The sequence below is a fragment of the Ceratotherium simum genome, chromosome 11, assembly GCF_057802395.1.
Source record: "Ceratotherium simum simum isolate JZ-2026a chromosome 11, ASM5780239v1, whole genome shotgun sequence".
In the NCBI taxonomy this organism is placed as follows: Eukaryota; Metazoa; Chordata; class Mammalia; order Perissodactyla; family Rhinocerotidae; genus Ceratotherium; species Ceratotherium simum.
This window is the reverse complement of record NC_141910.1, coordinates 38,868,452-38,894,965: the sequence shown is the minus strand read 5'-3', so window position 1 is coordinate 38,894,965 and position 26,514 is coordinate 38,868,452. Positions and strand designations below refer to the sequence as shown.

Below are 26,514 nucleotides of genomic sequence, written 5' to 3'. Positions count from 1 at the left end.
TTAAAGTATGTTTATTTATGTAAGTCATACCTGCTTAACATGGTCAATGTCACCCTTCTCAGCATATGCATTCAATAATGCTAGGTATGTGTCTGGACCAGGCTCAATTCCAGCCTCTTTCATCACTGGGAGAATATTTTCTGCATTCTCCATATCTCTATAAGTTAATTCAAAGAAAATAAAACAGATTACTATAGTACTGCCAAATTTAATATTATTGTTCAATCCAAAAGTACTACCCAGGCTTATTAAAATTAAAAATTCTTAAGTACCATTTAGAACCATAACGTTAGAAAAAGATAAATACATATTAAAGTGGTTATAGGTTTCTGAAGTAATAAAGATCATAAACATCTTAAATTTTAACAGGTAACTTTTCCAAAAGAGAAACCAAATTGTATACTAATTACATAGACATTGAATAATGTGCCCTCTTTCACCAAGGATGTTACGACTCAAATTTACCATTTTATGGAAGAATAATATTTAGTAAATTACTCTTCAAAAATAAATATATTTTCCAGCGCACTAGCATAGCAGTTAATAAACTTTACATAGTCAGTAACTTTAGATCAGGCCCAATTTTTAAAATTGAAAATTTTCAAATAAAAGTTTTATGAAACATAAATTTAAGAATAAGTTCTCTAAAAATTTGCATGTTCTACCTCACACACTCAAGATTCTTTCTGAGGGGGTAAATAAAAATGGTTTACTAATTTTCTACAATAATTTTCTATAATTAAACCTCACTAAGAACAAAACCTTAGGTTGAACATTACCCAGCTCTTGCGTGCCCTGTAACAAGGGCACTGAATACTGCCTCTGTGACTGGAAGATCCTTAGTTTTCATAAATCCAAGAATCTTGCTGCAATAAAAGAGAAATGAAAAAACTCCTTGGAAATATACTTCAAAAATGTTTTACTACATGTACACACAAAATCTCACTTCCTCAAATTATATCAACAGTCTTGAAGTACGCTTGTTAAAAACAGTAGGTAACTATTAAAAATCTCACTGTTTCATCTACACTGGTAATTAACCTTTAAAAAGCATGAAGTTTAATAAGATTCATTTAGTCAAAAATGAAATAGTACATTTCAACTCATCCATTACTTCCTAAACCTTCCATCCAAAAGTAATAATAAATTTTACACAGCAGAGAAATGTCATAACTGATTTTATATGAATCAGCGAGATAAAGGGAATATTACCAGTTTTACAAATGAACAGTTTAAATGGCTAATAACATTTCCTTTAGGAAATATTAATAATAAAAAAAGTAAAGCCAGCTTTATACATCAACAATTTTAAACCTCTGCTCCAGTAAATCAAATTTTTAATTAAAAAAGCAATTTTCACCCATCTTTCCCCTCTTACATAGTTTTATATTTTACCTAAGTCATATTACCAGATTTGCTAGATTAAAACACTTCTGAAGTAATTTTCCTTACTAAGAAGAAACTTCTTAGGTTTACAAGACTTACAAATTTGTTTGCTTAAACACACATTTATAGAGCTCCATACCTGGCACCTTCAATATCTCCTACATTACAATAAGCTGCAATCAACCTCTGGTAGGTCACCTGTCAATGAAATGAGGCAGTTAATATTTTTTTAATAATACTTTTTCTGCGTAAAAAAAAAAAAGTGATGTGACCAATAAACACGTACAATAGCAACTACCTACTCGATTTGGTTGAATGTTTGCTTCCTCCATTTTTGCCAGGAAGGCAGTTGGTGAAAATTTATATTCATTTTGAAGATAGACTTTAAGTAAAGCATTATAGTGACTTACATCATACACAGTACCTACAAATGAAATTTAAATCAAATTTTTAGAAAAGCACTTAAAATCATATCCATTACCACAACTAAAATATCTGCAGTTAAATTTAATAAACACACAAAAATGGTAAAATGATCACTTCAGCATTTCACCCCATACTTAGACCCATCTCTATAAAGTCTTGTCAGAATAGAGCAAGGTAAGCATATAAGACAGTAATTACTGAGTTAGTGTACAGTTATTAACTGCCTATTCAGATAGTAATAGGTCTCTTACTTATGAAGCACAGTATTCCCTTTCTGTTAGAAAATGCTGACAATACCCTTGTATTTGAAGTTAATGAAAGATTTTTCGATATAAAGCAGTCCTTGTCACATTACAGACCCACTGAGATGCAGAGATTGTGACTGTAGTTGTTTTATACAGGTGGGACTGTACCGGCAATTTTGCTTATTTACTAACCAGGCTACTCAAAGTCTTTGTTTGAAGGCTCCATTTCCAAGCTATTTCCTGTTGCTAACCACCATTTCTAGTCTGCTATTGTTAATTACCTGCATTCCAATGCCCTTTGTTTTCTTTCAACGTCCATCTTGCCTATGGCCACATCGATTAAGGTTATTACTCAGCATTACTCTACCCACTCCTGACATGGTCATCATATCAATCTAGTGCTAACGTGTTTTACTAAATTTTCATGTATTAAATTTCATATCTTTATTCAACTGCCTGTGGCCACGCAGGCCTGTGGTATCTGGTGTCAGTTTGAGACTCTGGGCAGCAGACACTTATTCCACTAAATTAATATTTGTTTTTATCTTAGTAGACACGTAGAGTGCTTACTACATCTCGGGCACTGTGCTAAACAGAGGTTCAGTTTCTTCTCACAAACAGCTTTGAGGCAGGTTTTATCATCCTCATCTTACAGATGAAGAACACTAACTCTTTCGCTCGTCCAAGGCCACATGGCTAGTAAGTGACCACAGATTTGAATGTAGGTGGGGTGCCTTGAGCGCCTAATCACTTAACCACTGTAACATTTTATACAGGGCCTTATAGGGAACCATGTGTACTTCAACATCTGCAATATGATGATGATGCAACAAGGTTACCAGATAGTGTCTGAAAGCTTCTTTTAAAAAATCAACTCAAGCAGAATTCTAACAATGGTTGGCTATAGCTCTAAGGCTGAAGGAAACAATATTCTGTAATTTTGTAAGGCGCTCACTCTAGTTTGTTGGAGAAGCTGAGAAAGCTGCTCAAAACCCACATAAGTGACATCTATTCTAGTTTTTCATATAGATTTCAGTCAAGATCAATGTTCAACATAACTCTACCAAGTTTCATTTCTTTATTTCTGTCACACTGATGTAGTTCTATGGATGACAAAAATGTTTCCGTGAACTTCAGTAAAATTTTTATCCTCATATTTACTATGACGTCTAGTTAATTTCATGGGTCATTTCTTGAAAAAGATAATAGAGAATTTTTTTTAAAATATATATTGTACCCTTTGTAGTACGAATTAAGGAAGTCTAGAACTGTCTAAAATTTAAATTAAAAACTCAAAAGTTTAGGGATATAATCCTAAAACATCCTACTTTAATAATCAAAAGCTTTAAAAAAGCATTTCCTTATGTATCCTACCTTATATCCTTATACCTTTAAACCTTTAACAATAATTTCTCATGTCTCTGGCTCTGCTGTCCATTACTTTTAATGTTTTGATAGCATCTTCTTGTTCAATCTCTTTGCATAATAATTTTGTATATTACCATCCACTTGCACTTATCTTATACTTATTTTGTTCAAACTCAAAGGAATATTCTAAAATACAACTGTTTTGTACGAAAGCCAGGTTTCCTGCCTTGATCAGAGCTCACTCTTCCATTGGTATAATTTGCATAATTACTCCCTCCTCCATGTATCACACTGTGCTTTCCCACAAGATTCATTTGCCATTTTTGTCATCTCACAAAGCTTTCAAAATTATTTCTAGTTATGTTAATCAGCTTGGCATTTTACTGTTCAAGAAAAACGTGATGTCATCTAAAAACTTTAAGATGTCACTATATGGTTCCCCTTATCAAGATAATAGATATATGACTATACTAAATATGGACCCGTCCTAATACCAATATTTAAGAACACATTTGCACTTTTTTGTTCAGAGTTGTCTTTATCCCTACCTTTGTCTCTAAATCAGAGTGCTACTGATCAAAGGTTTTTTCAGTCCCAAATAAATTATTTTAATAGCGTTTTCTAAGAAATTGTTTTCTATAACAATTACTTTTCCAAAGTAATTAAATCACTCTGTAAGTAAATTAGTTTTCCACTCTTTTTCAAAATGTTATAATTCTCTTAGAGAAATTTTTTTTTAAGTTAGATTTGACTCACTGCCCCCAAGAAGTGGAACTAGGTGGCTGGGGAACATAGATTGAAGCCTTACCCTAAAAACTTTATTGAACCTTTTGAATTTTGAACCATATTAATATATTTACTATTTAATGAAGTAAAATTTAAATTTTAAAAAATCAAGTTAAATTTGCCTGACCATTTTCTACCATTTCAATTAATACTACTTTAGTATCCAACATGTGCAAAACACTGAAAAGTTCATGGGGAAGATCCATATATGAATAAGATATAATCATTAGACTCCAAGAGAAAATTATCTATCAAAAACACAGGTACACAACTCTAATACAAGGCAACTGATGATAACCAAGGGGAAAGGAAGAGACACTAATTTGGACTGGAGATAAAACTCAGAATGCACGGATTTAAACCATGGCTTGAAAAAGGGATTGACTGAAAGAGTGAGAAAAAAAGAACATTCCAGAAAAGATGAACAATTTGAACAAAAATAGTTAAGGTGACTTAGATATTATCATGGCATGGCCAAAGAAGTACAGAAGTAATTTTTTTTTTTTTAATATTTATTTTATTTATTTTCCCCCCAAAGGCCCAGTAGGTAGTCGTATGTCATAGCTGCACATCCTTCTAGCTGCTGTATGTGGGACGCGGCCTCAGCATGGCCGGAGAAGCGGTGCGTCGGTGCGCGCCCGGGATCCGAACCCGGGCCGCCAGCAGCGGAGCGCACGCACCCAACCGCTAAGCCATGGGGCTGGCCCTCTAAATTCTTAAAAATAGAATTACTTCTGTACTGGGCGGGCTTAGCAGTTGGGTACGCGCGCTCCGCTGCTGGCGGCCCGGGTTCGGATCCCGGGCGCGCACCGACGCACCGCTTCTCCGGCCATGCTGAGGCCGCGTCCCACATACAGCAGCTAGAAGGATGTGCAGCTATGACATACGACTACCTACTGGGCCTTTGGGGGGAAAATAAATAAAATAAATATTAAAAAAAAAAAAAAGTACTATTTAAAAAAAAAAAAAGAATTTAGCATATGGCAATATTGAAATGAGATTCTATCATTTCCAGCATTTCCTCCAGAACCCCCTTCAGTCCAGATATCTCAATTCCAGTCTCAAATCTGTCAACAGCTCATTCTATAACTTTGGACATGTTACCTAAGATAAAATATTTCTTACAACTTTACAAGTCTGTGAACAAGAGTCACACTGGCAATCTACCAGGCTTCTGGCAACATTAATTCAATAAGTATCTATCAAGTGTCATAAGTACAAAGCCTTGTGCTACTGGCAAAGAGGAAAACAAAGAAGTTATGGATTCCACCCTCACAAAGGATAAACATGGAATATTTAAAGGAAAAATATGTTTGTGAACAATGAGAATAGAATAGAATACATGTCTATCTTTCACTGAGGTGTTAACTGCTGTGTAAGGGCTTTTCTGTATTTTAGAATATAACCTTTTTCAAAAGTATTTCTCCCAGTTCAAATGTCTTTTTCAATTATGTGACTTAATGACATATACAAACTTCTAGTATTTTTAAGTCAATTCTTTATCTTCACTTTTCTGCTGCTTTTACACTTAGAAAACCCTTTTCTATTCTGAAATCCAACATTTATCTCTATTTTTAAAAACTTTAAAAAAATGAACTTGTCATCAAAATTAATTCTAGATAAATTCAAAACTGTAAAGTGAGGCTATCTTTATTCTACACTTTTCTTCACACAGGTCCTACACATTTCTTGAAAGATATTCCTAGATGTTTTATGCATTTGTGCTATACTTAACTGGATCCTTTTATCCATTTTATTTTTTAACTATGAAAAGTTATGGATTCTTGAACATTTAGTATGTGCAACTACCTAACTGGAAGCTGATCTGGGATTTTAAAGGTAAACCATCACATCACCTAAAAAATAATAATTTCTAGTATTGTTTCACATCTTATTTCATTGCCATTATACAGGATATTAGTTATTGGCTTTAGATTTTAACATGTTAAAGAGGCATCTTTCTATTCTTTGAAGAGATTTTTTTAAATCAGGAATAAACATTGGATTTTATCAAATGGTCTTTTAAATTACTTTTTTTGAACAGGTACTATGTTTATATGGTTCAAAACTGAAAAAGCATTAAAAGGTATAGAGTAAAAATTGTATCCAGTTTTTATCCTTCAAGAAATATTTTAATATTGTATGCATATACACAGACATTTTTCTTCAAAATAGTAGCATACTATAAAAACTGTTCTGCACCTTAACTTTTATTTATATTTTGGAGAACACCCTCCATCAGTGTATGACGAGCTCAAGCTCCTTCATTTTTTAACAGTTGCACAGACTCCATTTTATGTACAATCCATAATTTATTTTTCCAATCCCCTAGTGAGGAACATTAGAATCTGTCCCAATGTCTTACTATTACAAACAAGCCAAAACAAAGAATATCCTTTTGCACATGGGGGTATATGTTATCTAAATTCTAACAATGCAACTGCTTGGTCAAATGGTGTGTGCATTTATAACTCTGACAGACCAAATGCCTTTCTATTTTGTTCTTTTTCTTTTTAACTTACCATAAAAGTAATACTTGTTATGAAAAATTATTTTGTTATGAAAAATTATTTTATTCTTAATGCCCCTAGATGTCACTATAATTCACCAAATAAATCATATTACAAAAAAATGACAAATCAAGTAGTCCTTCCATAAAATTGAATTACAGCATTTATGTAAAGAAACTCTTTTTTACTAAAAGAAAAAATATCTACACCTTTTATACACATCATATATTCAAACAATCATACCCAATTTCTGAAGTTTGTCCCATATCCTATGAGCAAATTCTGTTCTCTCTGAGAGCTCTAGTTCAGGCAAGAGAGAACCACAGCTGCGCAGTAGAAGCAAGGCTTGATTACCACCTGGGCTGCCTACGAAAAAAGGTGAATGGATAACAGTATCAATATCATACAGAAAAATATCAAAACTTAAACTGAAATCTGTAAATATTCAAAAATCTCCCAACTCACTAAAGATAATATGGTATTAAGAGTCCCTGTAAACTAGAAAAATCCTATCCTAGTCCACAAGATCATTTACAATGTTATTGAAAGTTATAACTTTTTAAACTTAGTCTGCCTTCTTAAGAAGCAAAGGGTATGAATCTATGTAACCTGCAAGACTCTATAGAATACAAAAATACAAAGAATCTAATTTATAAGTAGCGTTTACTGCAATTTAAAGACTAGGCTTCTCAGGATCTTACGAAAATAGTACAAATCAGTATAATTTGAACCCACAGAGGCCAGCTCCGTGGCATAGCAGTTAAGTGCACGTGTTCCGCTGCTGGCGGCCCAGGTTTGGATCCTGGCCATGCACCGAGGCACCACTTGTCAAGCCATGCTGTGGCGGCATCCCATATAAAGTGGAGGAAGACAGGCACAGATGTTAGCCCAGGACCAGTCTTCCTCAGCAAAAAGAGGAAGATTGGCTTGGATGTTAGCTCAGGACTGATCTTCCTCACAAAAAAGAAAAAAAAACCCCACAAATATCAAACGTAGGTTTATAATCAGTTATAAAATAATATAAACTTCCTTCTCCCTTTATCCATGACCTTTAGCTACATGTCCCTGAAAGCTGACTTTAAAACAAAAACAAAAATAAACCACTTATTGCATGATCCATTTATATGAAGTATCCAGAATAAGCAAATCTACAAGGACAGAAAGTACACTAGTGGTTTCCTACGGCTGGAAAGCATGGGGGTTCCGGAGCTGAAGATAGGATGTGGAGTTTACTTTCTGGGGTGATAAAAATGTTCTAAAATTGATTGTAGTCATAGTTGTACAACTCTGAATAAATCAAACAGAGAAAATAATAAAACAGTCTTTAAATGCACTTAATGATAATTGATACCTCTTTGGTGTCCCTCATCATTAGATTCTAAAGCTTCTTAACATGACTGAGGGCCGGCCCTGTGGCTTGGTGGTTAAGTGCGCGCGCTGCGATGCTGGCGGCCCGGGTTCGGATCCCGGGTGCGCATCGAGGCACCACTTCTCTGTCCATCCTGAGGCCGAGTCCCACATACAGCAACTAGAAGGGTGTGCAGCTATGGCATACAACTATCTACTGGGGCTTTGGGGGCAAAAAATAAAATAAATAAAATCTTTAAAAAAAAAAAAAAAAAATGACTGAAATTCATGGACAGGCTTTAGGAAGCTAGGGAATGCTCCGAAACTACACGCAAAATTATGTGTGTGTTTGCATGTAGGCTTTTGGGGGGGGCAGTAGAGGGCTTACAAGCTTCCAGCAGATTATCAAAGTTGCATAAGTGACTCAGATTTTAATAGCTACGTGAAAATGAAAGAGAAATAATGATTATCAGTCTTTCTAGAAATCTGTCATATGTGAACATCTTAGGGAAAGCTGACACTATACAATGGAAGATAAGAAAAACTACTATCTTCCAATACAATTTACCACTGAAAGTGACTGTTTTATGAACTGTGGAAAGCAAAAAGACAATTTTTATTTGCTGGCTTTAAAATAAACACCTGAAATGAAATGTTTTGGTTACTCAAAACTTTTCCCTGATGAGTTGGAAAGACAGAAAGATCACAATCATAACATAAAATCATGATCATTAATAGAAGTCACAAACAAAATTAAAACTATCAAATAATAGGCTTTACAATGAGCTTGCCCCCAAACAAGTACTTATTAAGAAGTTCAACTTTTTGAACAGAAAATTGTGAAATACCTGAGTGGCAGGTGTTATCAAAGACTTTTTGTAGAAGAGTCTTAGGGATGCGGCCAGTTCTTCTGACAGAATTATCTAGTCTCATTAAAGCCCAATCAAACTGACTGGCATTCCCTCTATGCAAAGAAATGGGCTCCTCTTGAAGATAATTCTTTTTTTCAGCAGCAATGGCATATAGCCTGGCTTGGCTCAGTAGCCCTCTATAAAATGAAACACAATTATTAACAAACTAAGTCAACGACTATCCATATAGGTCATCTTTTTGAGCAAAATTTACACAAAGGTTTTTTTATTAGTTACCAAATCCCTAAATTCATAGTGCAATAGCAAAAATGCTGAGAGAAGTATAAACTGGTAGGAAAGAAAGTTTTGACTTTTGCTTTAAATAAAATCACATGCACACACAAATTGTATGCAAAGTAAATCTCTTGAATAACTCTGTTTGACAGTACCGTGATAACCTTCCACATGGAATCATTTCAAACTAAGACTATAATACGGCACGTGTTTTTTTATCTCCCTTAACCAAAACCAGGTTAATGAAGGAAAATAAAGCAGTTTATGCTACAAAGCTCTTCTCATCTCTATAAATGAGATGAGATCTAAAATATACCTAAAATTCTGATAACTACCTTCAAATGTTTTCTAAGTGCAAGCTTATTATGAGTTTAAAAGAAGACCAACGTCCAAGTTAAAATTACGCAGTTTTTTAAAGGATCATTCAGGACAAAAGAATTTCCCATCTGTCTAAATAAATTTGAAATGTTTTATAGGGATAATGTTTTAGCTCTCAATTCATATCTGCTTTCCATCCGTCAAAATGCTAGTTATATACTTTTCTAATTATTTTAACAACTGCAACCATCAAAAATAAATTTAGATTTCTGGTGTTAAATACCATTAATTTTCAAGAAGTCAAAAGGAAAGAAAAGTTTATAAACTAGGTAAGGTCAGACTAGTACGTGTATATTTATAAAGGGCAAACAACCTTTCAACGATTCAGTATTTTAATAATACAGACATGCAAACCAAAGGCTCTAAAACATGAAATCAGAGGTAATCCACGCTGTAGAAATACAGGCTGTACGTGATTTACAAATATTGGACTTAAAAATAATCCTTACGTGTGAAGGAAACCCTGTCATAAATCTCTGAATTGAATTTAAACTTTCTTTGCATTCAAGTATCACTTAACACAAAAAATTTCTAACTTGCAGATATCTACATATTTACTCCAAAATACCTTATACTTACTGGCTGCTGTTGAAAAGTTTAACTAAATAATATACACTAAGTATCTATTAACTAAGGATAATGTAAAAATACTCTAATTATTAATCCAGGAATGCCTTTAGGATGACAATCACATTTTTCTGGCACATGCACATTTTTACTGCAGTCAATTACCAAAATAAATATTTACATACTAGTGAGTTTAGAAATAAAACCGTTGGTTTCCTACCCTATTGTTATTAACCTGGAAAACCAGTCACAAATTGAATGATTATGTGATGTAACAATAAAGAAAGCTACACCAGAAGTTTCACCATAAGGTTACGTAAAACACGGAGGCAGTAATTGGTACTCGACTAGATATTCTACTGGGACAAATCACAACCACTCTGGCCATCAGTGATGCCACCTATGTAAATAGACAGAAAAACAATGGAAAACATCAGGATACTAACAAAATAAGACAATGTCTTATCTTTATAAACCTAATGATCAGCACATTGTGGATGGCTAATTGACTAAAGTTTGTTAAATAAGCTGAATTAATTAAATGCTAGATTATTACCTAAAACCACAGAAGATACACTACTACATACATTTATCCTTTATTTTCAAAGGTTTTCTCTTATCATTTATCTGGCTACAGGATCGGTTGTTACTAAATTATGCCCTTGTTAATCAGGCAAACACAAAATAACATTACTGTAAATCGGCCAGAACAATGTATCAAGTTCAGGTGAGTGTGCAATAATATTATTCAACAGCAAAAGCTGATTAACATAGAGATTTCAAAATCGTAGTGAAGTACATTTGCCAAAGTTTTTTACACAACCCAAATGTGATAAACTGTGAAAGACCACAAAAATAAAACCTTTGCTAAAATGCAGTTTTAAAATGTAAGATCAGACAAACACAAAATTCAGGCAGAAGACAGACATGTTAATAAACCAGTACAGCATTCTAAACATTCTACAGCATTTATTTTCTTACAAATAAATCTTTAACACAGCCAAGTCTCCTTCACACAAGCAAGTTTGGCTTTAATTACAGTCAGGTTGAAATATGAATCTACTATAAAGTAAACTGGGGTGGGGGAAGGGTTACATATTTAACTAAAGGATTCTTCACTCTTAAAAAGGATTCTCCAGTGCTTCCCCACCTGGCGGTGCTTTCTCATGTATAATTTGGCCCAGAATTTTTTTTTTTTTTAATTCATTTGAACACATCCTGAAGGAAATAAGAATTTCATAGCCTGGAACAACAGGTATGTTGTGATAAAAAAGAATGAAAAGCACAAGTCCAGGGGTTAAGGTGGGTCCATGCAAGGTAAGCTCCTACCCATCAGGCTTGCACAAACTGGAACGCACTTCCTCCAAATTCTGATGACCAACACTGACATAACCACATAAGGGAAAATTATTTTATCATCTCATCAAAGTGTCATAACTCATTTTTGAGTTAAACTTCTCAGGTTCCCTCTTGAGACTCCACACTCACCACTAATATTCAAGTTACTCATGAATTTTCTCCGGCAAAATCTGGCATTTAAAGTTATTTTTCTTAGGTTTTTTTTTTTTTAATTGGTGACGATGGTTTTTATTTTAAGTCTTTAGTACAAAAAATACTGATTTTATAGTTGAATGTCCATATTTCAAAAAGGTAAAAAGACCAGATCATTATAAGCAGGCTTCCGTGGGACTCTGCTCTTAAGCCTGTACTTTTTAATTAATACTTTACTTTTCCAAAGCATTTTCAGGTTTACAGAAACACTGTCCAGTAAGTACAGAGTTCCCATATACCCACTTCCCCCTCAACCCACAGTTTCCCCTATTAACATCTTGTATTAGTCAGTACATGTTACAAATGATGACCAATACTGATACAGTATTATTAAGGTCTATAGTTTACAACCGAGTTCACTTGGTGTGTACATATCTATGGGTTTTGACAAATGTGTGACATGCATTACAGTACCATACAGAATAGTTTCACTGCCCTAAAAATGCCCTGTGCTCCACTTATTCATCCCTTGCCCCCTCCTCCTGAACCCCTGGCAGCTTCTTACTTGTCTCTGTAGTTTTGCCTTTTCCAGAATGTCATATAGTTGGATCATACAGTATGCAGCCTTCTTCAGACTGGCTTCTTTCATCTAGCAATATACATTTAAGGTTCCTCCATGTCTTTTCATGGCTTGATAGCTCATTTCCTTTTAGTGCTGAATAATATTCCACTGTATGGATGTACCACAATTGATTTATCTGTTCACCTATATAAGTACATATTGGTTGCTTCCAATTTGAAGCAATTATGAATAAAGCTACTATAAACATTTGCACGCAGGTTTCTGTGTGGAGGTAAATTTTCAACTCATTTAGGTAAATATCTAGGAGTGTGACTGCTGGATCATATGGTAAATTTATGTTTATTTAGCTTTGTAAGAAACTGATAAACTATCTTCCAAAATGGTTGTACTATTTTGCATTCCCATGAGCAATGAATTAGAGTTCCTTATTGCCCCACATCCTCACCAGCACTTGGTCCTGTAGGTGTTTTGGATTTTAGCTATTCTAACAGGTATGTAGTGGTATCTAACTGTCGTTTTAATTTGCAATTCCCTAACGACATATGATGTAAGCATCTTTTCATATGCTTATTTACCTTCTGTATGTCTTCTTTGGTGAACTGTCTGTTCAGATCTACTCATTCTTCGATTGGGTCATTAAGTTTTCTCATTGTTGAGTTTTAAGAGTTCTTTGTATGTTTTGGATAGTCTCAGTGTTTATTTTTTCAAGTAAACTTTTTGCTGAAGTGTTACTCATTCCTTTTTAACTTCAAATATACACCAAACTAATTACACATGTTCTTAAAACTCTCTCTTCCCTATTCTCTTCGTCACTGCTATTATGAGACAATTTAGCATCACTTTGGAGCTACCAGAGTTTAAAGGATAGAGATATATGGTGGATAAGAGTAATCAGTAGTTAATGTTTACTATGCATTTAATAATACATGCTAGGTAACAGAAAATAATCCCCATTTTACAGATAAGAAAACTGAAGCAATTTGCCCAAAGTCACAGTAAAAGCTAGTTAATGACAGGATGACAGGGCCAGGATTTGTACTTGGGTAGTCTCATTCTGAAATGAGCTCAACGTGGCAGAAGGGCATCGAGGAAACTAACCTGGCTGCACTAGGGGATTTACACACTGAAAAGTGGTAAAAATTAAACCTAGGCAGGGAAGGTGAGACTAGATAATGGAAAGCTTCCAATGGCTGATCAGTAAGGGATTTGGATTTTATGACATAATTATAAAATACAAGACTGATTTCCATAAAGCTGCTTTCTCAGCTTACTTTGCTGTACCATTCTGTAGGCAATGGGGATCTCAAACTTCTCTCTTATGTTCTCACCAATCCCTTATTTTAACTATTCCACTTGAGCTTTCTTTAGCCCATTGATATGACTGATTACACTGACTGATTTTCAAATGCTGAGCCAGCCTTGCACACCTGGAATAAACCCAACTTGGTCACTGTATACAATTCTTTTTATACATTTTATACATATACTGATTCCACTTAAGGTTTAGCATGTTAAAAATTAAAAAAGATAATGACTCTTCCTAAAAGTGGTTGGTACACCTTTCAAATTTCTCCATTGCTACCAACTACATCACCATTACATTGTTCCCTCAAGCTCAAAATCTTAGAACAATTATTTTATTGCTCAATCCGTCTCACTCTTCACACCCCATCTGTCGAGTCCTCAGATATCTATTTCTCAGTCTCACGCTCAATCCAGAACACATGGATTTTTGCAACAAACCCCTAACTAGTTTCTCAGGCTTCACCTTTTCTTCATACAACTGCCAGATCAATCATTCCTAAAATCATCCTCATGTCATTCCCTCTTTAATGCGTCACTTAATGACGGGGATACGTTCTAAGACATGCATTGTTAGGTGACTTCTGTCGTTGTGCAAACATCACAGAACAAATGTACTTGTGTAAGTACAGAGTGTACTTACACAAACCTAGATGGCATAGCCTACTACACACCTAGGCTACATGGTATAGCCACTGCTCCTAGGTTACAAATCTGTACAGCATGTTACTGTACTGAATACTGAAGGCAATTTTACCACAATGCTAAGTATTTGTGTATCTAAACATATTTGAACATAGAAAAGGTACAGTAAAAAAAACAGTATAACAGATAAAAAATGGTACACTTGTATAGGGCACTTACCATGAATGGAGCTCACATGACTGGAAGTCGCTCTGGGTGACTGAGGGAGTGAGTGGTGAGTGAATGTGAAGGCCTAGGACATTACCGTACACCACTGCAGACTTTATAAATACTGTACACTTAGGCTGCACTAAATTTATTTAAAAATATTTTTTTTAACTTTCTGACTCTCTTCTAATAACACTTAGCTTAAAACACACATTGTACAGCTGTACAAAAGTATTTTCTTTCTTTATATCCTTATTCTATAAGTTTTTTCTATTTTTGAATTTTTTTTTACTCTTTAAACCTCTTGTTAAAAACTAAGACAAAAAGACAGGGTCAGGATCATCAGTATCACTGCCTTCCACCTCCACATCTTGTACCACTGGAAGGTCTTCAGGGCAAATAACATGCATGGAGCTGTCATCTCCTACGATAACAATGCTTTCTTCCGGAATATCTCCTGAAGGACCTGCCTGAGGCTCTTCTTGAGGAGGTATCACTCTTCAGAAATGCATCCATGGTGGTTTGCTTGGTTTGTTTTTTTTTTTTCATCATAGATTTGCTTGTAAGAAGATAATGCACCATGAACATTTGTGTTTTCAAACATTTTAAGAAGCTTGCTGAGGTCTGTAAAAGCTTCTGCTAACCCTTAACTGTGAATTTTCTTGGCGGTTCTTCTTCTCCTGCAGTTCCCTCTCCTCTGGCCTCTTCTTCGGCTATGTGTGCCTATTCCAGTTCCAACAACTCCTCATTAGTCAATTCCTCAGGAACCACCCTCAGGAGCTCATCAACATCATCCTCATCCACACCCAGTAGAAAGCTGTAATCCACCGTCATTCTTGGGGTCCCTCGTTGACCAACACGTGATTATGTGCCACACTGACTGTAATTGTTCTTTACCTTTATCACAATGAACCTAAGTAATTTCATTTATTAATTCAAAAAATATTGAGCACGTTCTATGTATAAGGCACTGTGCTAGGACCAGCCCTTCTACTTATCTAGTGAGTAAATTTGATAATCAATTAGTTAAACTTAAAAAAAAAAAGCTGTGTTAAGTACTATGAAAGAAACAAGGGACTCTGATGCAAGAATAACAGCAGGGTTCTACTACAGATAAAATGTTCAAGGAAGATGACACTTGAAGGAGCAGCCATACAGACAGCAGGGGATGAGTATTCCAAAGCAAGGTAGAACAGTCAACAGGCCAAGCGAGTGAGCAACAGATGGGATGAGGATGGAGAGTAAGAATGGGCTAGATCATGAAGGATTTTGAAGGTAGGAGTCTAGGTTTTATTCTAGGTATAGATTTTATTCCAGGTACAAAACTGTATCAGAACCCTACTGAAAGTTTATAAGGAGCGGTTGTGGCATGATCTATTTCTGTTTTGAAAAGATCAGTCTAGCTGCTGGGTGGAGAATAAATTAGAGGGCAGCAAGAATTAAAATAGAGATACCATTTAGGAAGCTGTTGCAATAGAGAGACTGAGGGAAGCTTAGACCAGGGCACACAGTGGGGAGGGGAAAGAAATACATATCACCAAGGACCCACCCGATTTAACTGCAAATTCCAGGCAACAAGTCTTACCAATACAATTTAATTCTCACACCCATGTAATAAGAAAATTTCATGTAAAAGTACCCTAGTGAGGCTTACTTAATCTTCCGTATACATCCCACCCTATTGTGTATCATTTTCATAAACACTTGATAAGCACAATCTTAGAGACAACAACAGGAGGCTCCCTGGCATGGTGGAAACACACAAGCTCTAAGAGTGTGGGCTTGAATCCTACAGACCAGCCTGAGTTCAGGCTCTGCCATTTACAAGATGTGTGACTTTGGCCAAGTTACTGCAACTCTCTCTAAGCCTATAAAATCTGGGAGAAAAGAGTATTTACCTCACAAGGATATCACAAAGATTAACTGAGATAATGCAGTGTTTCCCAAAATATCACACTCCTGCTAGGCAAGATGATTTCAGGTAGCATTTAGAAAGATTTTCCTTTTCAGGAGTTTTTATTTTATTTTATTTTATTTTATTTATTTTTTTTTTTTATTAAAGATTTTATTTATTTTTTTTTATTTTTTCCCCCCAAAGCCCCAGTGGATAGTTGTATGTCGTAGCTGCACATCCTTCTAGTTGCTGTATGCGGGACTCGGCCTCAGGATGAACGGAGAAGAGGTGCCTCGATGCGCACCCGGGATCTGAACCCGGACCACCAGCATCGCAGCGCGCGCACTTAACCACCAAGCCACAGGGCCGGCCAGGAGTTTTTATTTTAATAAATATTTTAAAATAACTATCACTTCAAGCTCTTTATTTTATTAGCATTCTTGCTTAAGACAAAATTAAGTTATAAAAATGTCAGTTTAAACCTAAAACCAATGTAAAGAAAAATATTAAATATAAATAATGGTTTAGATAGTACTCAGATTTGGCAAAAAATCTGAAGGCAGTACACAAATGCCCAAAGTTTGGGCAACGCTGAGAAAGTGTACATAAAGGACCTGGCAAAGAAAGCATAATAGGGGCCGGCCTGGTGGCGCGCTCCGCTGTGGCGGCCCAGGATTCACCGGTTCAGATCTCGGGCCTGCACCGACGCACTGCTTGGCAAGCCAGGCTGTGGTGGCGTCCCATATAAAGTGGAGGAAGATGGGCACGGATGTTAGCTGAGGGCCAGTCTTCCTCAGCAATAAATAAAAAAAAAAAAAAAAAAGAGGAGGATTGGCAGATGTTAGCACAGGGCTGATCTCACCAAAAAAAAAAAAAAAAAAGGAAAGCATAATAAATATTAACTATGGCTCTACTAGAGCATTTTCTTCTTTCTAAAATGTATTAGCAGGGCCGGCCCCGTGGCTTAGTGGCTAAGCGCGCGCTCCGCTGCTGGCGGCCCGGGTTCGGATCCCGGGTGCGCACCAACGCACCACTTCTCCGGCCATGCTGAGGCTGTGTCCCACATACAGCAACTAGAAGGATGTGCAGCTATGACATACAACTATCTACTGGGGCTTTGGGGGAAAAAATAAATAAATAAAATTATAAAAAATAAATAAAATGTATTAGCAGAAACCACAAGACTTATTTTAAAGGCCTATTCAAATCCCTGCTATGCTATTTAACAGCTATGTGACTCTGAGAAAGGTTGGTCTTTCTAAGCATTAGTTCCTTCATCTGAAGAAAAATACCTACACCTTGTAAAGATCACATAAAAAAAAAACCAAATATCAGATGCTTAACAAAACAGGACTCAACAAATAGTTCTTACTAGAGAAGGTACTCAATAAATATCTGTTGATTTTTTTGAAAATCTTTTGTAAAGCTGTCACAAGTAACTTTTTCCCTGAACTATTTTGCAAGACCTCAACTCTCCAAAAGTCTTGTCCAGTTAACCAGTCCCCCAAACACAGGTTTATGCTTTATGTTAAGACAAAATTTTAGACTAAAAAAGCCAGTTGCAACCTTTCTCTTGACTTGAAACACCAATGCCCCTCCTTTCCACCTATTCAGATGCCCCCTTCATCCAAAGGGATCTCTTCCTTTGTCTCAGCTATGACAGGAAGTGACGGAGAGTCAGTTAACCAGCTTGGGACCTATGATGTGATGTTGAGCAAGATACTCTTTAGCATCTATGAAGTGAGAGTAGAATGGACTAAATTATTCTAAAGATCCCTTCCAGAGTTTACATTCTGAGATCTTACCATGTGCTTACATAATTGTGATAGTCTTTAATTCCTAAATTTTTAATGTATCATGTATTACCTTTTTAAAAAATGTTTTTATGTCCATAAGGAATCCCTTCAGCACCTACAACACAGCATACTCAAAACACTTCAAAACTAGGAATCACAGTATCTTCAGTTGAATCCCAACTGGAAATCCTGGATAAATTACTTCATCCTTCTAAGCCTCAGTTTCCTAAATTGTAATATCAACCCACCGGGCCGGCCCCGTGGCTTGGTGGTTAGGTGCGCGTGCTCCACTGCTGGCGACCCGGGTTCGGATCCCGGGCTCACACCGACGCGCTGCTTCTCCGGCCATGCTGAGGCCGCGTCCCACATACAGCAACTAGAAGGATGTGCAGCTATGACACACAACTATCTACTGGGGCTTTGGGGGGAAAAAATAAATAAATAAAATCTTTAAAAAAAAAAAATAATATCAACCCACAGAAGATGAAATGTATGTGTGATGTATTCATACAAACACAGCTTGAAAATGGTAAAGATCTAAACTAAAGGTACTATTGTTTATTGTAATCTCCAAATCTATTCTTCCTAATTCTGCTAACATCCTCACCAATCTCCTGTTCTCTCTTTTTTAAGAAAAGGAAGTATCTTTTCTTCAGTTCTGCACCACCTAGTTGAGGCCTATTAGCCCTAATCTGTAGAATCAATGTTGTTCCTAACTGGTCTATCCATCCCCAGCCTGTCTCTCCTATAGTCTCTGTAAACTTTGTCAAGACCTGTACCTCTCAAAATCCTCCAAAGGCTTCCAACCATCAAATGAACAACTTTCTAACCAACCTTGGTAGTTTCAAGGAATCACCTGGCCTTTGCAGTATCAACTTCTACCACATCCCACCCTACACAGCCACACAGGATAACAGTATAGCCTCCAAGTCTCTTCATGCTCTTCTCTTCCCCCGGGAACACTCTGACTACTCATTCTCATGGGTCCTCTTAAATCCAAGTGATCCTCTACCACAAAACAAATGTGACTGCTCTTCTCTCTGAAATACCACACTATTATATTCCTCTCTCATGGACAGCACATATACAATAGTTGTACATGTGCCTATCATAGCTCTCTGTAATTGATAAAACTTATACACACAGGGAGCAGAGGCTGAATCACAACCCCAAATGACCCAGGTAGACTCTTTAATATTTTTTAATGAGAGGTAAACAAAGGAAAGTTTTCTTTCCTTCCAACTTTAGAAGGAGAAACCACGCATTCTGTCATAGTGCAATATGTATCTTCACCTTTAAGCGAATCATCAACCTAGGTCCACTTCCAAAGTGATTTAGCTCAAAACTTCTCCTTCCTCTGAAGCACACAAGTATTATTCTAAAAACTCTCACAAGACACATATAAGCAGCTTCTGATCCAGAAGTGTGAGAAAAAAAGTGTGTGAGAAACCAAAAGTGTTTGCCTCTCAACCTCCCCACAGAGGATAGGGTAACAACTGGTTTTTAAGAAAACCATTTCTTTAAAAAAGAAAAAAAGTCCTAAAATGGGAAAATGAAGAGCAAGACTAAAGAATATAAAAGAAAAGTATACACTTTTTGGTGCTTCAATTTTGAAAACAGATTAATAAATTCTAATAACGTCACTCAACAATACTCATCCGTCCTTCTCAGATAGGACATTCCTGGAATCAAGATCAGGATGAATTTGTGGAGATTCACTGCACTACATGAATGGGGTAAGTATCCTTGCAAACTTCTTTGCATCTCACAATATTCCTTCTTCAATGTCTAAGATTTTCTCAACAAACATTTGACACCTACTATGTGCCACAAAGTCAGACATAAGGGGAGGCAAAAAGAATAAGACAAAGTCCCTGCCTTCAAGGAACTTACAGCCAAGTCTGGAGGGCTGGTGGGTCCACATGTAATCATGTTAATGGATGCTTTAACTGGATCTTAGAGAAAGCACAAGAAAGGAGCAGTCAATGGGAGAAGCAGCCAAGAAAGATTTCATAGAAAAGGGAAACACTTGAGTAGGGGGAGGGGAGCCACATCTCAAGAGTGAACATCACATTCAAAGGGAAGGAGATATGCAAGATGGCCCATCAGAGCCTTGCTGTCCAGAGACCAGCAGCACCTTTATAACCTGGGGACTTGTTAGAAATGTAGAATCTCAATCCCCTGCCTAGACCCAAAATCAGAATCTACATTTTAACAAGATCTCCAGGGAATTCTTATGCTCATTATAGTTTCAGAAGCCTTGCTGTAGAGGACTTTGAAGTAGTAGTTTGGTATGGCTAGAATACAGGATGCCCTGGGAAGGAACTCATAAGTGAGGCTCCAAATCACAAAACACCTTATCCTGGAACTATGGCAGCCACCAGTGTCTAATTATAAGTAGGAAAACGACAAGATCAAATTATCAGGGAGACTAAAGAATGATGTGGGGGTTGGAGGAAGAGGGAATTCATACCAGATGAAGTAGATTTAACAGGATTACGCATTTGTGCAATTAATACACAGGGGAAGAATGGGGGCAGGGAGGTGTCAATGAAATACAAACGAGAAATCTCGAAGCAGAAAGAAATAGCAACATTCACTAAAACAAAGAATACACGAGGAACAGATTAGGGAGGGAAGACAAGTCCAATTTGAGATCATGGGTTTGAAGTACCTGTAGATCAACCAGTGGAGACGTCTAGAAGAAATAATGCCATCATCAGACAGGTAGGTAGGAGCTGATGCCCTGCAAATGAATAGAGGTGCCCCCCGGGAATGAAAAAGTGACAAAAAAGGACTAAGGACAAAACACCCAAGGACATCAGTATTTAAGAGAGGAACACAGGAAAAAGTAAGCAACAAAGCAAGCGAGAAAAACCAAAAGAGAAGAAAACTAAGAGTAGTGTCATCAATACCAAGAAAAGGGTCTCATGAAGGGGGAAACTTGGGACAGTAATATGCCAGAGATCAAGGCCTTAAAAGTGGTAATTAAGAGGTCCCTTGGAAAAACTAAACGAAATAAACTTACATCTCACACATACATAAATGATTAGAAGACTATATATATCCTCCTAATTGATATATATATACATATATCAATGGCTCTCTCCAGATGATAGAATTAAGGGGGATTTTTAACTTACTGCTCTGCCCCTGTATTTTGCAATTGTTCCTCAAGGCACATGAGTTTCATAATTTAAAAATATACAATAAAAAATTAATAAATAAAACAACGATGGCTTTTGCCAGTGATGTGATTGCAGTGGGTGGAAGAGTGAATGTCAAGCGAGGAAATGAAGGAGACAGGAGTACAGACAAGGAAGAGAGACTGAGAAGCACCTAGAGTAAATTGAGAGTCCCGGGAAAGGTTTTCTTTTTCAGGTGGGAAAGAGCTGGGCATGCTTATAGGCTGTAGGACAGGAAACTGTATAGAGTGTTCAGAGTCCAGGAGAAACGGGAACAAATATTTCTCTATTGCTTGTTATGAGCTGAGCACACAGTGGTGAACAAGACTGAGTTCTGCTCTCCTGCAACTCACTTTCTACTAAGGAAACAGAGAACAGACCAATATCAGACAAGTGAGACGTGCCATGATAAAACTAACACAGGGTAGTTTTTTAGATTGAGCGTTGCGCTAAGGCTTCTCTGAAGAAGAGCAATGAATGACAAGAAATCAGCTTTACAAAGAAGGAAGGACGGCCTTGTTACCTCTACTTTACAGATAATGAAACTGAGGATCAAAGAAGTTAGGTAAGATTACGCAGCAAGTAAATGGAACCCAGGTCTGATGAATACCAAGACCAATACCCTTTCTATTAGACTGTGCTGCCTCTATCATTTTTCTCAAATGCAATAGCGCAGAGTAATGATAACATCGACCCTCCTCTGGCCTCACAGGGACGATAAAGACTAGAAAAATAAGAGTAATTGGCACAAATTTCTCAAAACAAATTCTTTGAAAGCCAAGAGATGTAGTTTTGCAAAAGCAGAGGCATGACTTCTGAAGGTTAACTGTTCAGACCTACTGAGAAAATCTAGGCCGGCTCCAAGTCACAAGTAGGCTACATTGCAAAGATTTATAACTAAGTCGTTAAGAAGTCATAAAACATTTCCTCCATATAAAGTTATGCAGAAAGTAGGTTTCCAGGCTGGTCCACAAAGATCATGTAATCACAGTTATTACTATTAAAGTAACTAATAAAGCACTTACTAGATACCTGGCCCTACATTAAGTGCTATATATAGATAACCTCATGCAATACGACCAACACTATTATTACTCCCATCTTGTAACTAAGGAAACTGAGGCCTGGAGATGTTAAGTAACTGATTCAACGCATAATGCAAATAAACAGAGAAGGCTGCAGTCCCGCCCTTGCTTATTCCAGATCTTTAGTTCTTAGTCTTTATGCTATCTCCCAAAATACCTTTATTTATAAACATTAATCTTTCAAAACTAGTTTTTGTCTAATTCTAAAAGCTCAGCCCCATCTCCCCTTCTCAAGTGGTCTAAGAACATTACTCAAATTAACACTTTCATCAGGCTTCTTTCTCACTCTCCCCCAAAGTCTATACCAAACCTAAATTCCTGATAAAACTCAATCCATGAGGGCATTTATTCACACATTTGACACTCACTGAGAATTTAGCTTGCCTTTGCATCCCCAGATCCCACGGAGTGACTTGCACGTGTTCTCTTATTCATTCATTGACACTTACAGAGCCTACTGTGACAATTCCCAACCCACACCACACCCTCGTAAACAGTGAGGAAAACTCCATTCGAGAAAATGTAGGCGCAAGCCTAACTGACCATAATTGAACATCCATCTCTAAGCTATTCCTAACTCACCCCAAATTCACAACCTATCCCCTACTCCAAAAGTAAAGCTTTCGAAATCTATGCCCTAGCTGGAGAGTGACCACCCAAAAAGCTTGCACGTGGGACAGCACCCAAGCCAGTCAATCCTAAGAAGAGTAACACCTGACCCCGGCAGCAGCCTTCAAAGCCCCCCTCAGCTTCATAGGCCATCGGTAGCCCGAAGGCAGGAAGACCCAGTCGCAGGCCGCGAGAGCAGGATCATAGCCGGAAGCAAGCCATGCGCGCGGCCATGACCTTCTGAGGACGACCCTGTCATCCGAAAATCCCTAAGTGAGGAGCGTGGTCCGAGGCCCCGGGAAGCTTGGCCCTGGAGCGGCGAAGACAACGTGAAGAGAACACAGGGAGGACCAGGCCCTCACCAGCGTCAACGACCCCGGAAGACGCCCGCGCTGCAGGCGGGCTGGAGGAAGCGCAAGGGCACTCACCCAGCGGCGGGCCCGGGGCGAGCGGCGGGCAGACAGAGGGCGGCGTGCGGCCGGCTCGGGCCGCCCGCGAGAAGGCGCAGGGGCAGGGGGAGGCGCGGGGCCGCCCCGGCACGGAGGAGCCAACAGGCAGGTCTCAGCAGGGCTGCCATGGCCCGGTCGTCCCCACAGCGGGATGCACGTTCGGCTAGAAGGACAGGGGGAGCACGTGACCGCGGGGTCGCCCGGCGCGGGAGAGACCAAAGGCCGGACGCGCCAGATGTAGGGGGAGGCAATTGTTGTTTTACCTTGGGAGATGAAAATAACTATTTCTCTGGGGAGGTATGGGCCCCTTACCGTGTTTAAATAAGACTATGGCTTGGTTTATTATGTAAGGGAGCTTCTATTTCCGTCATACATCTTTCATCTCAGTACGTTCAGTCGTTTCACCCCTGCACTTTTCAGTTGGTAGAGTCGGAAGAGGTCGACTCCTCCCAGGTTAGCGTGGGGGCTTGCCGGGAGGCCAACTAGCAAGAACACCTGGGAACTCTCGCGAAGAGCCGACTATGAAGATCCCAGGGTGTATGGGGAGGATTCTTTGCCGACTGCAAATGTTGCCTCTGAAGTTCAGCGCTTCCTGTTCAGCGCTGAAGTTGCCGCGCTTCCTGATAGGAACATGCTGTAGCCCAGAAATGTGGGACAGAAAAAACGTTGAGGACCTTTGCACTGTGCTAGGGGCCTCCAAGGCTATATATGATGTGATTATTGGCCTGGGGACCGTGTAAAGGAATATGTAGATCCGACCCTAAGTCCATAAGCAGTGCCTCGCTTTATGAAATAGACGGATTCTAACAAAGGTCGTATAGTTTTAGAGCTGGAACTGAATTCATTATCTTTCCCGATTCCCACCCCGCCTCTTCCTTCAGTAAATGCACCAGCATCCATGGTAAGATAAGGATATGATTAAGAGTCTGGAGCCAAATCTGAGGACAAAACAGGAGGCCCTTGCTTTCGCAGGGTTTACAGTCTGGGAGAGTTCCCTGTGCACACGTGGGAAGTAAGGAACAGGCTTCCACTCCCTCTTCACCCAACTGTATCCCACCCATTCCCGGGTGAACGCTCAGAAGTTTCCCCTGGAAGCCCTCCGTGGTAATTTCCCGTTTGGCTGTTTATCTCTCTGGTCATCGAGCTCCCTGAGAGCAGGGACTGTGACCTTTTCTTGTAGCCAAAGCACCCACCCAGTGCTAGGCACACAGAAAGTTACATTGAATATTTACTGAATAAGTGTGTATTTTGAGACTATCTAGCTCATTTTTCCTTTGAGAGAGGAGGAAAATTAGATCCAAAAAAGGCTAAATGATTTACTCTGGGTTATACTACTAGGCATTAGACAAGTTATTTATTTATTCATCCATTCAACACTGATTTATTGAACACATATTCAGTGCCAGGCACTATTTGAGATGGGGATACAGCAGAGAACAAAACACACCAAGTCTGGACTCTGATTAAATGCTCCTAAGTTTAGTTTGGGAAGACAGATAAGAACTGTGATGTAAAATAAATCAGGGTAAAGGGATTGAGGGTGGCATGTTTAGCCCCTTCAAAGAACAGTAAGGAGGACTGTGTGGATGAGAGGAGAGAGCAAGGCGGGGCGGAAGAGACTGGACCATGGGCCTGGAGGCCTGAGGTAGTTGGGTGTCAGATCATGCAGGGTATTATAGACTACTGTAGGGACTTTGCTTTTTATTCACAATGAGATGGGAAACCATTAGAAAGTTTGGTGTGTTGCTGTGATATGAAGCTATTTGCCTTTTTAGAGGATCACTCTGGTTGCTCTTTGGAGAGGTGATTTTAAGGGAATGAGGGTAAATGAAAGTAGGGAGACCAGTGAGGAGGCTCTTGCAATAATCCAGACTAGACATGGTAGTGGCTTGGACTAGATGGGCGGCAGGTGAGAGAATGAGAAAAGGCCAGGTGCTCATTTTATTTAAAGAGTAGAACCAAGAGGATTTACTGTGGATTGACTACGGGGTGTAAGTCAAAGATGACTCCAAAATTTTTGGCCTGAGCAATCAGAAAGATGGAGATAGCACTGGTAAAATGGGGAAGACTGAGGGAAAAGCAGATTTAAAAGGTGAAATCAAAAGTGATCTTCTGGAATATGAAGGTTGAGGTACCTGTTAGACCTCCGAATGTCAAGTTTGAGTAGGGGGTTAGCTATATGACATACAAGTCCGGAGTTTGGACCTAGAGATATGTTTGGGATTCTGCAGTCTATACGCAGTATTTGAAGCTATGGAAATGGATGAAAGCATCTAGGAAGAAAATACAGATAGACAAAAGGTGAAGTCCAAAGACTGAGGCTTGTGACATTTCAAAATTTAGAAGATGCGAAGATGAAAATCCAACACACGAAACTGAGAAAGAACAGCCAGAGAGGTAGGAGGAGAATCAAGAGAGAGAGTAGTGAGGTCCCAAAAAACTGAGAGAGAAGTATTTCAAAGAGGGAGTTATCAACCACGTAAAATGCTACTGTTAGTTCTGGTAGAATGAGCACTCAACGTTGATCATAGGATTTGGCAACTCAGAGGTCCCTGGTAATGCTGAGAGGAGCCATTTTGGTGACATGTTGAGTCAAAAGATTGATTGAAGTGAGGTTAAGAGTACGTGAAGGAAGGGGAAGTGGAGACGGGGAGTCTAGACAAACCTTTTGTAAAATATGCTTTGAAAGAGGGAGCAGAGAGGGGGGTGGTATCTAGAAGGGAGTGTGAAGTCAAGGGAGGTTCATTTTTTTTTAAGATGGAGGAAATAACAGCATGTTTGATGCTGATGGGAATTATCCATATGTAACCATTTAATTGAAATTAAATAAAAATTTTAAAATTCAGTTCCTCAGTGATTAACCACATTTCAAGGACTCAGTAGCCACAAGTGGCTAGTAGCTACCATATTGGTCAGCACAGACAGAGAATATTTCCATCATCTTAGAAAATTCTATCAGTCGGTGCTGCAGTAGGGAGTGAAAAGTCAATAACGCATGAAAGAGAGAAAGAGTACGTTGAGTAGGCAAGAGGGGATGGGATCCAGGACAAAAGTGAAGGGGTTAACTTGAGCTAAGAATCCAGACAGTCCAGCCATTGTCACAGAAGGAA

The 26,514-nt window shown here is 38.1% G+C and overlaps 1 protein-coding gene across 1 annotated transcript in view; it reads right to left on the bottom strand.

Annotated features, from left to right (window-relative positions):
• Nucleotides 1-23,552, bottom strand: part of LRPPRC (leucine rich pentatricopeptide repeat containing) — a 104,463-nt gene extending 80,911 nt beyond the window's left edge. Inside the window, exons 1-7 of the mRNA XM_004436705.3 lie at nt 23,384-23,552; nt 8,917-9,116; nt 6,965-7,087; nt 1,689-1,810; nt 1,526-1,584; nt 780-866; nt 31-157 (exon numbers count right to left, since the gene is read on the bottom strand). Coding sequence (XP_004436762.1) covers nt 31-157; nt 780-866; nt 1,526-1,584; nt 1,689-1,810; nt 6,965-7,087; nt 8,917-9,116; nt 23,384-23,532 — 867 coding nt within the window. The 5' untranslated portion in view covers nt 23,533-23,552. The remainder of the gene's footprint in view (nt 1-30; nt 158-779; nt 867-1,525; nt 1,585-1,688; nt 1,811-6,964; nt 7,088-8,916; nt 9,117-23,383) is intronic.
• Between the last annotated feature and the right edge of the window lie 2,962 nt (nt 23,553-26,514).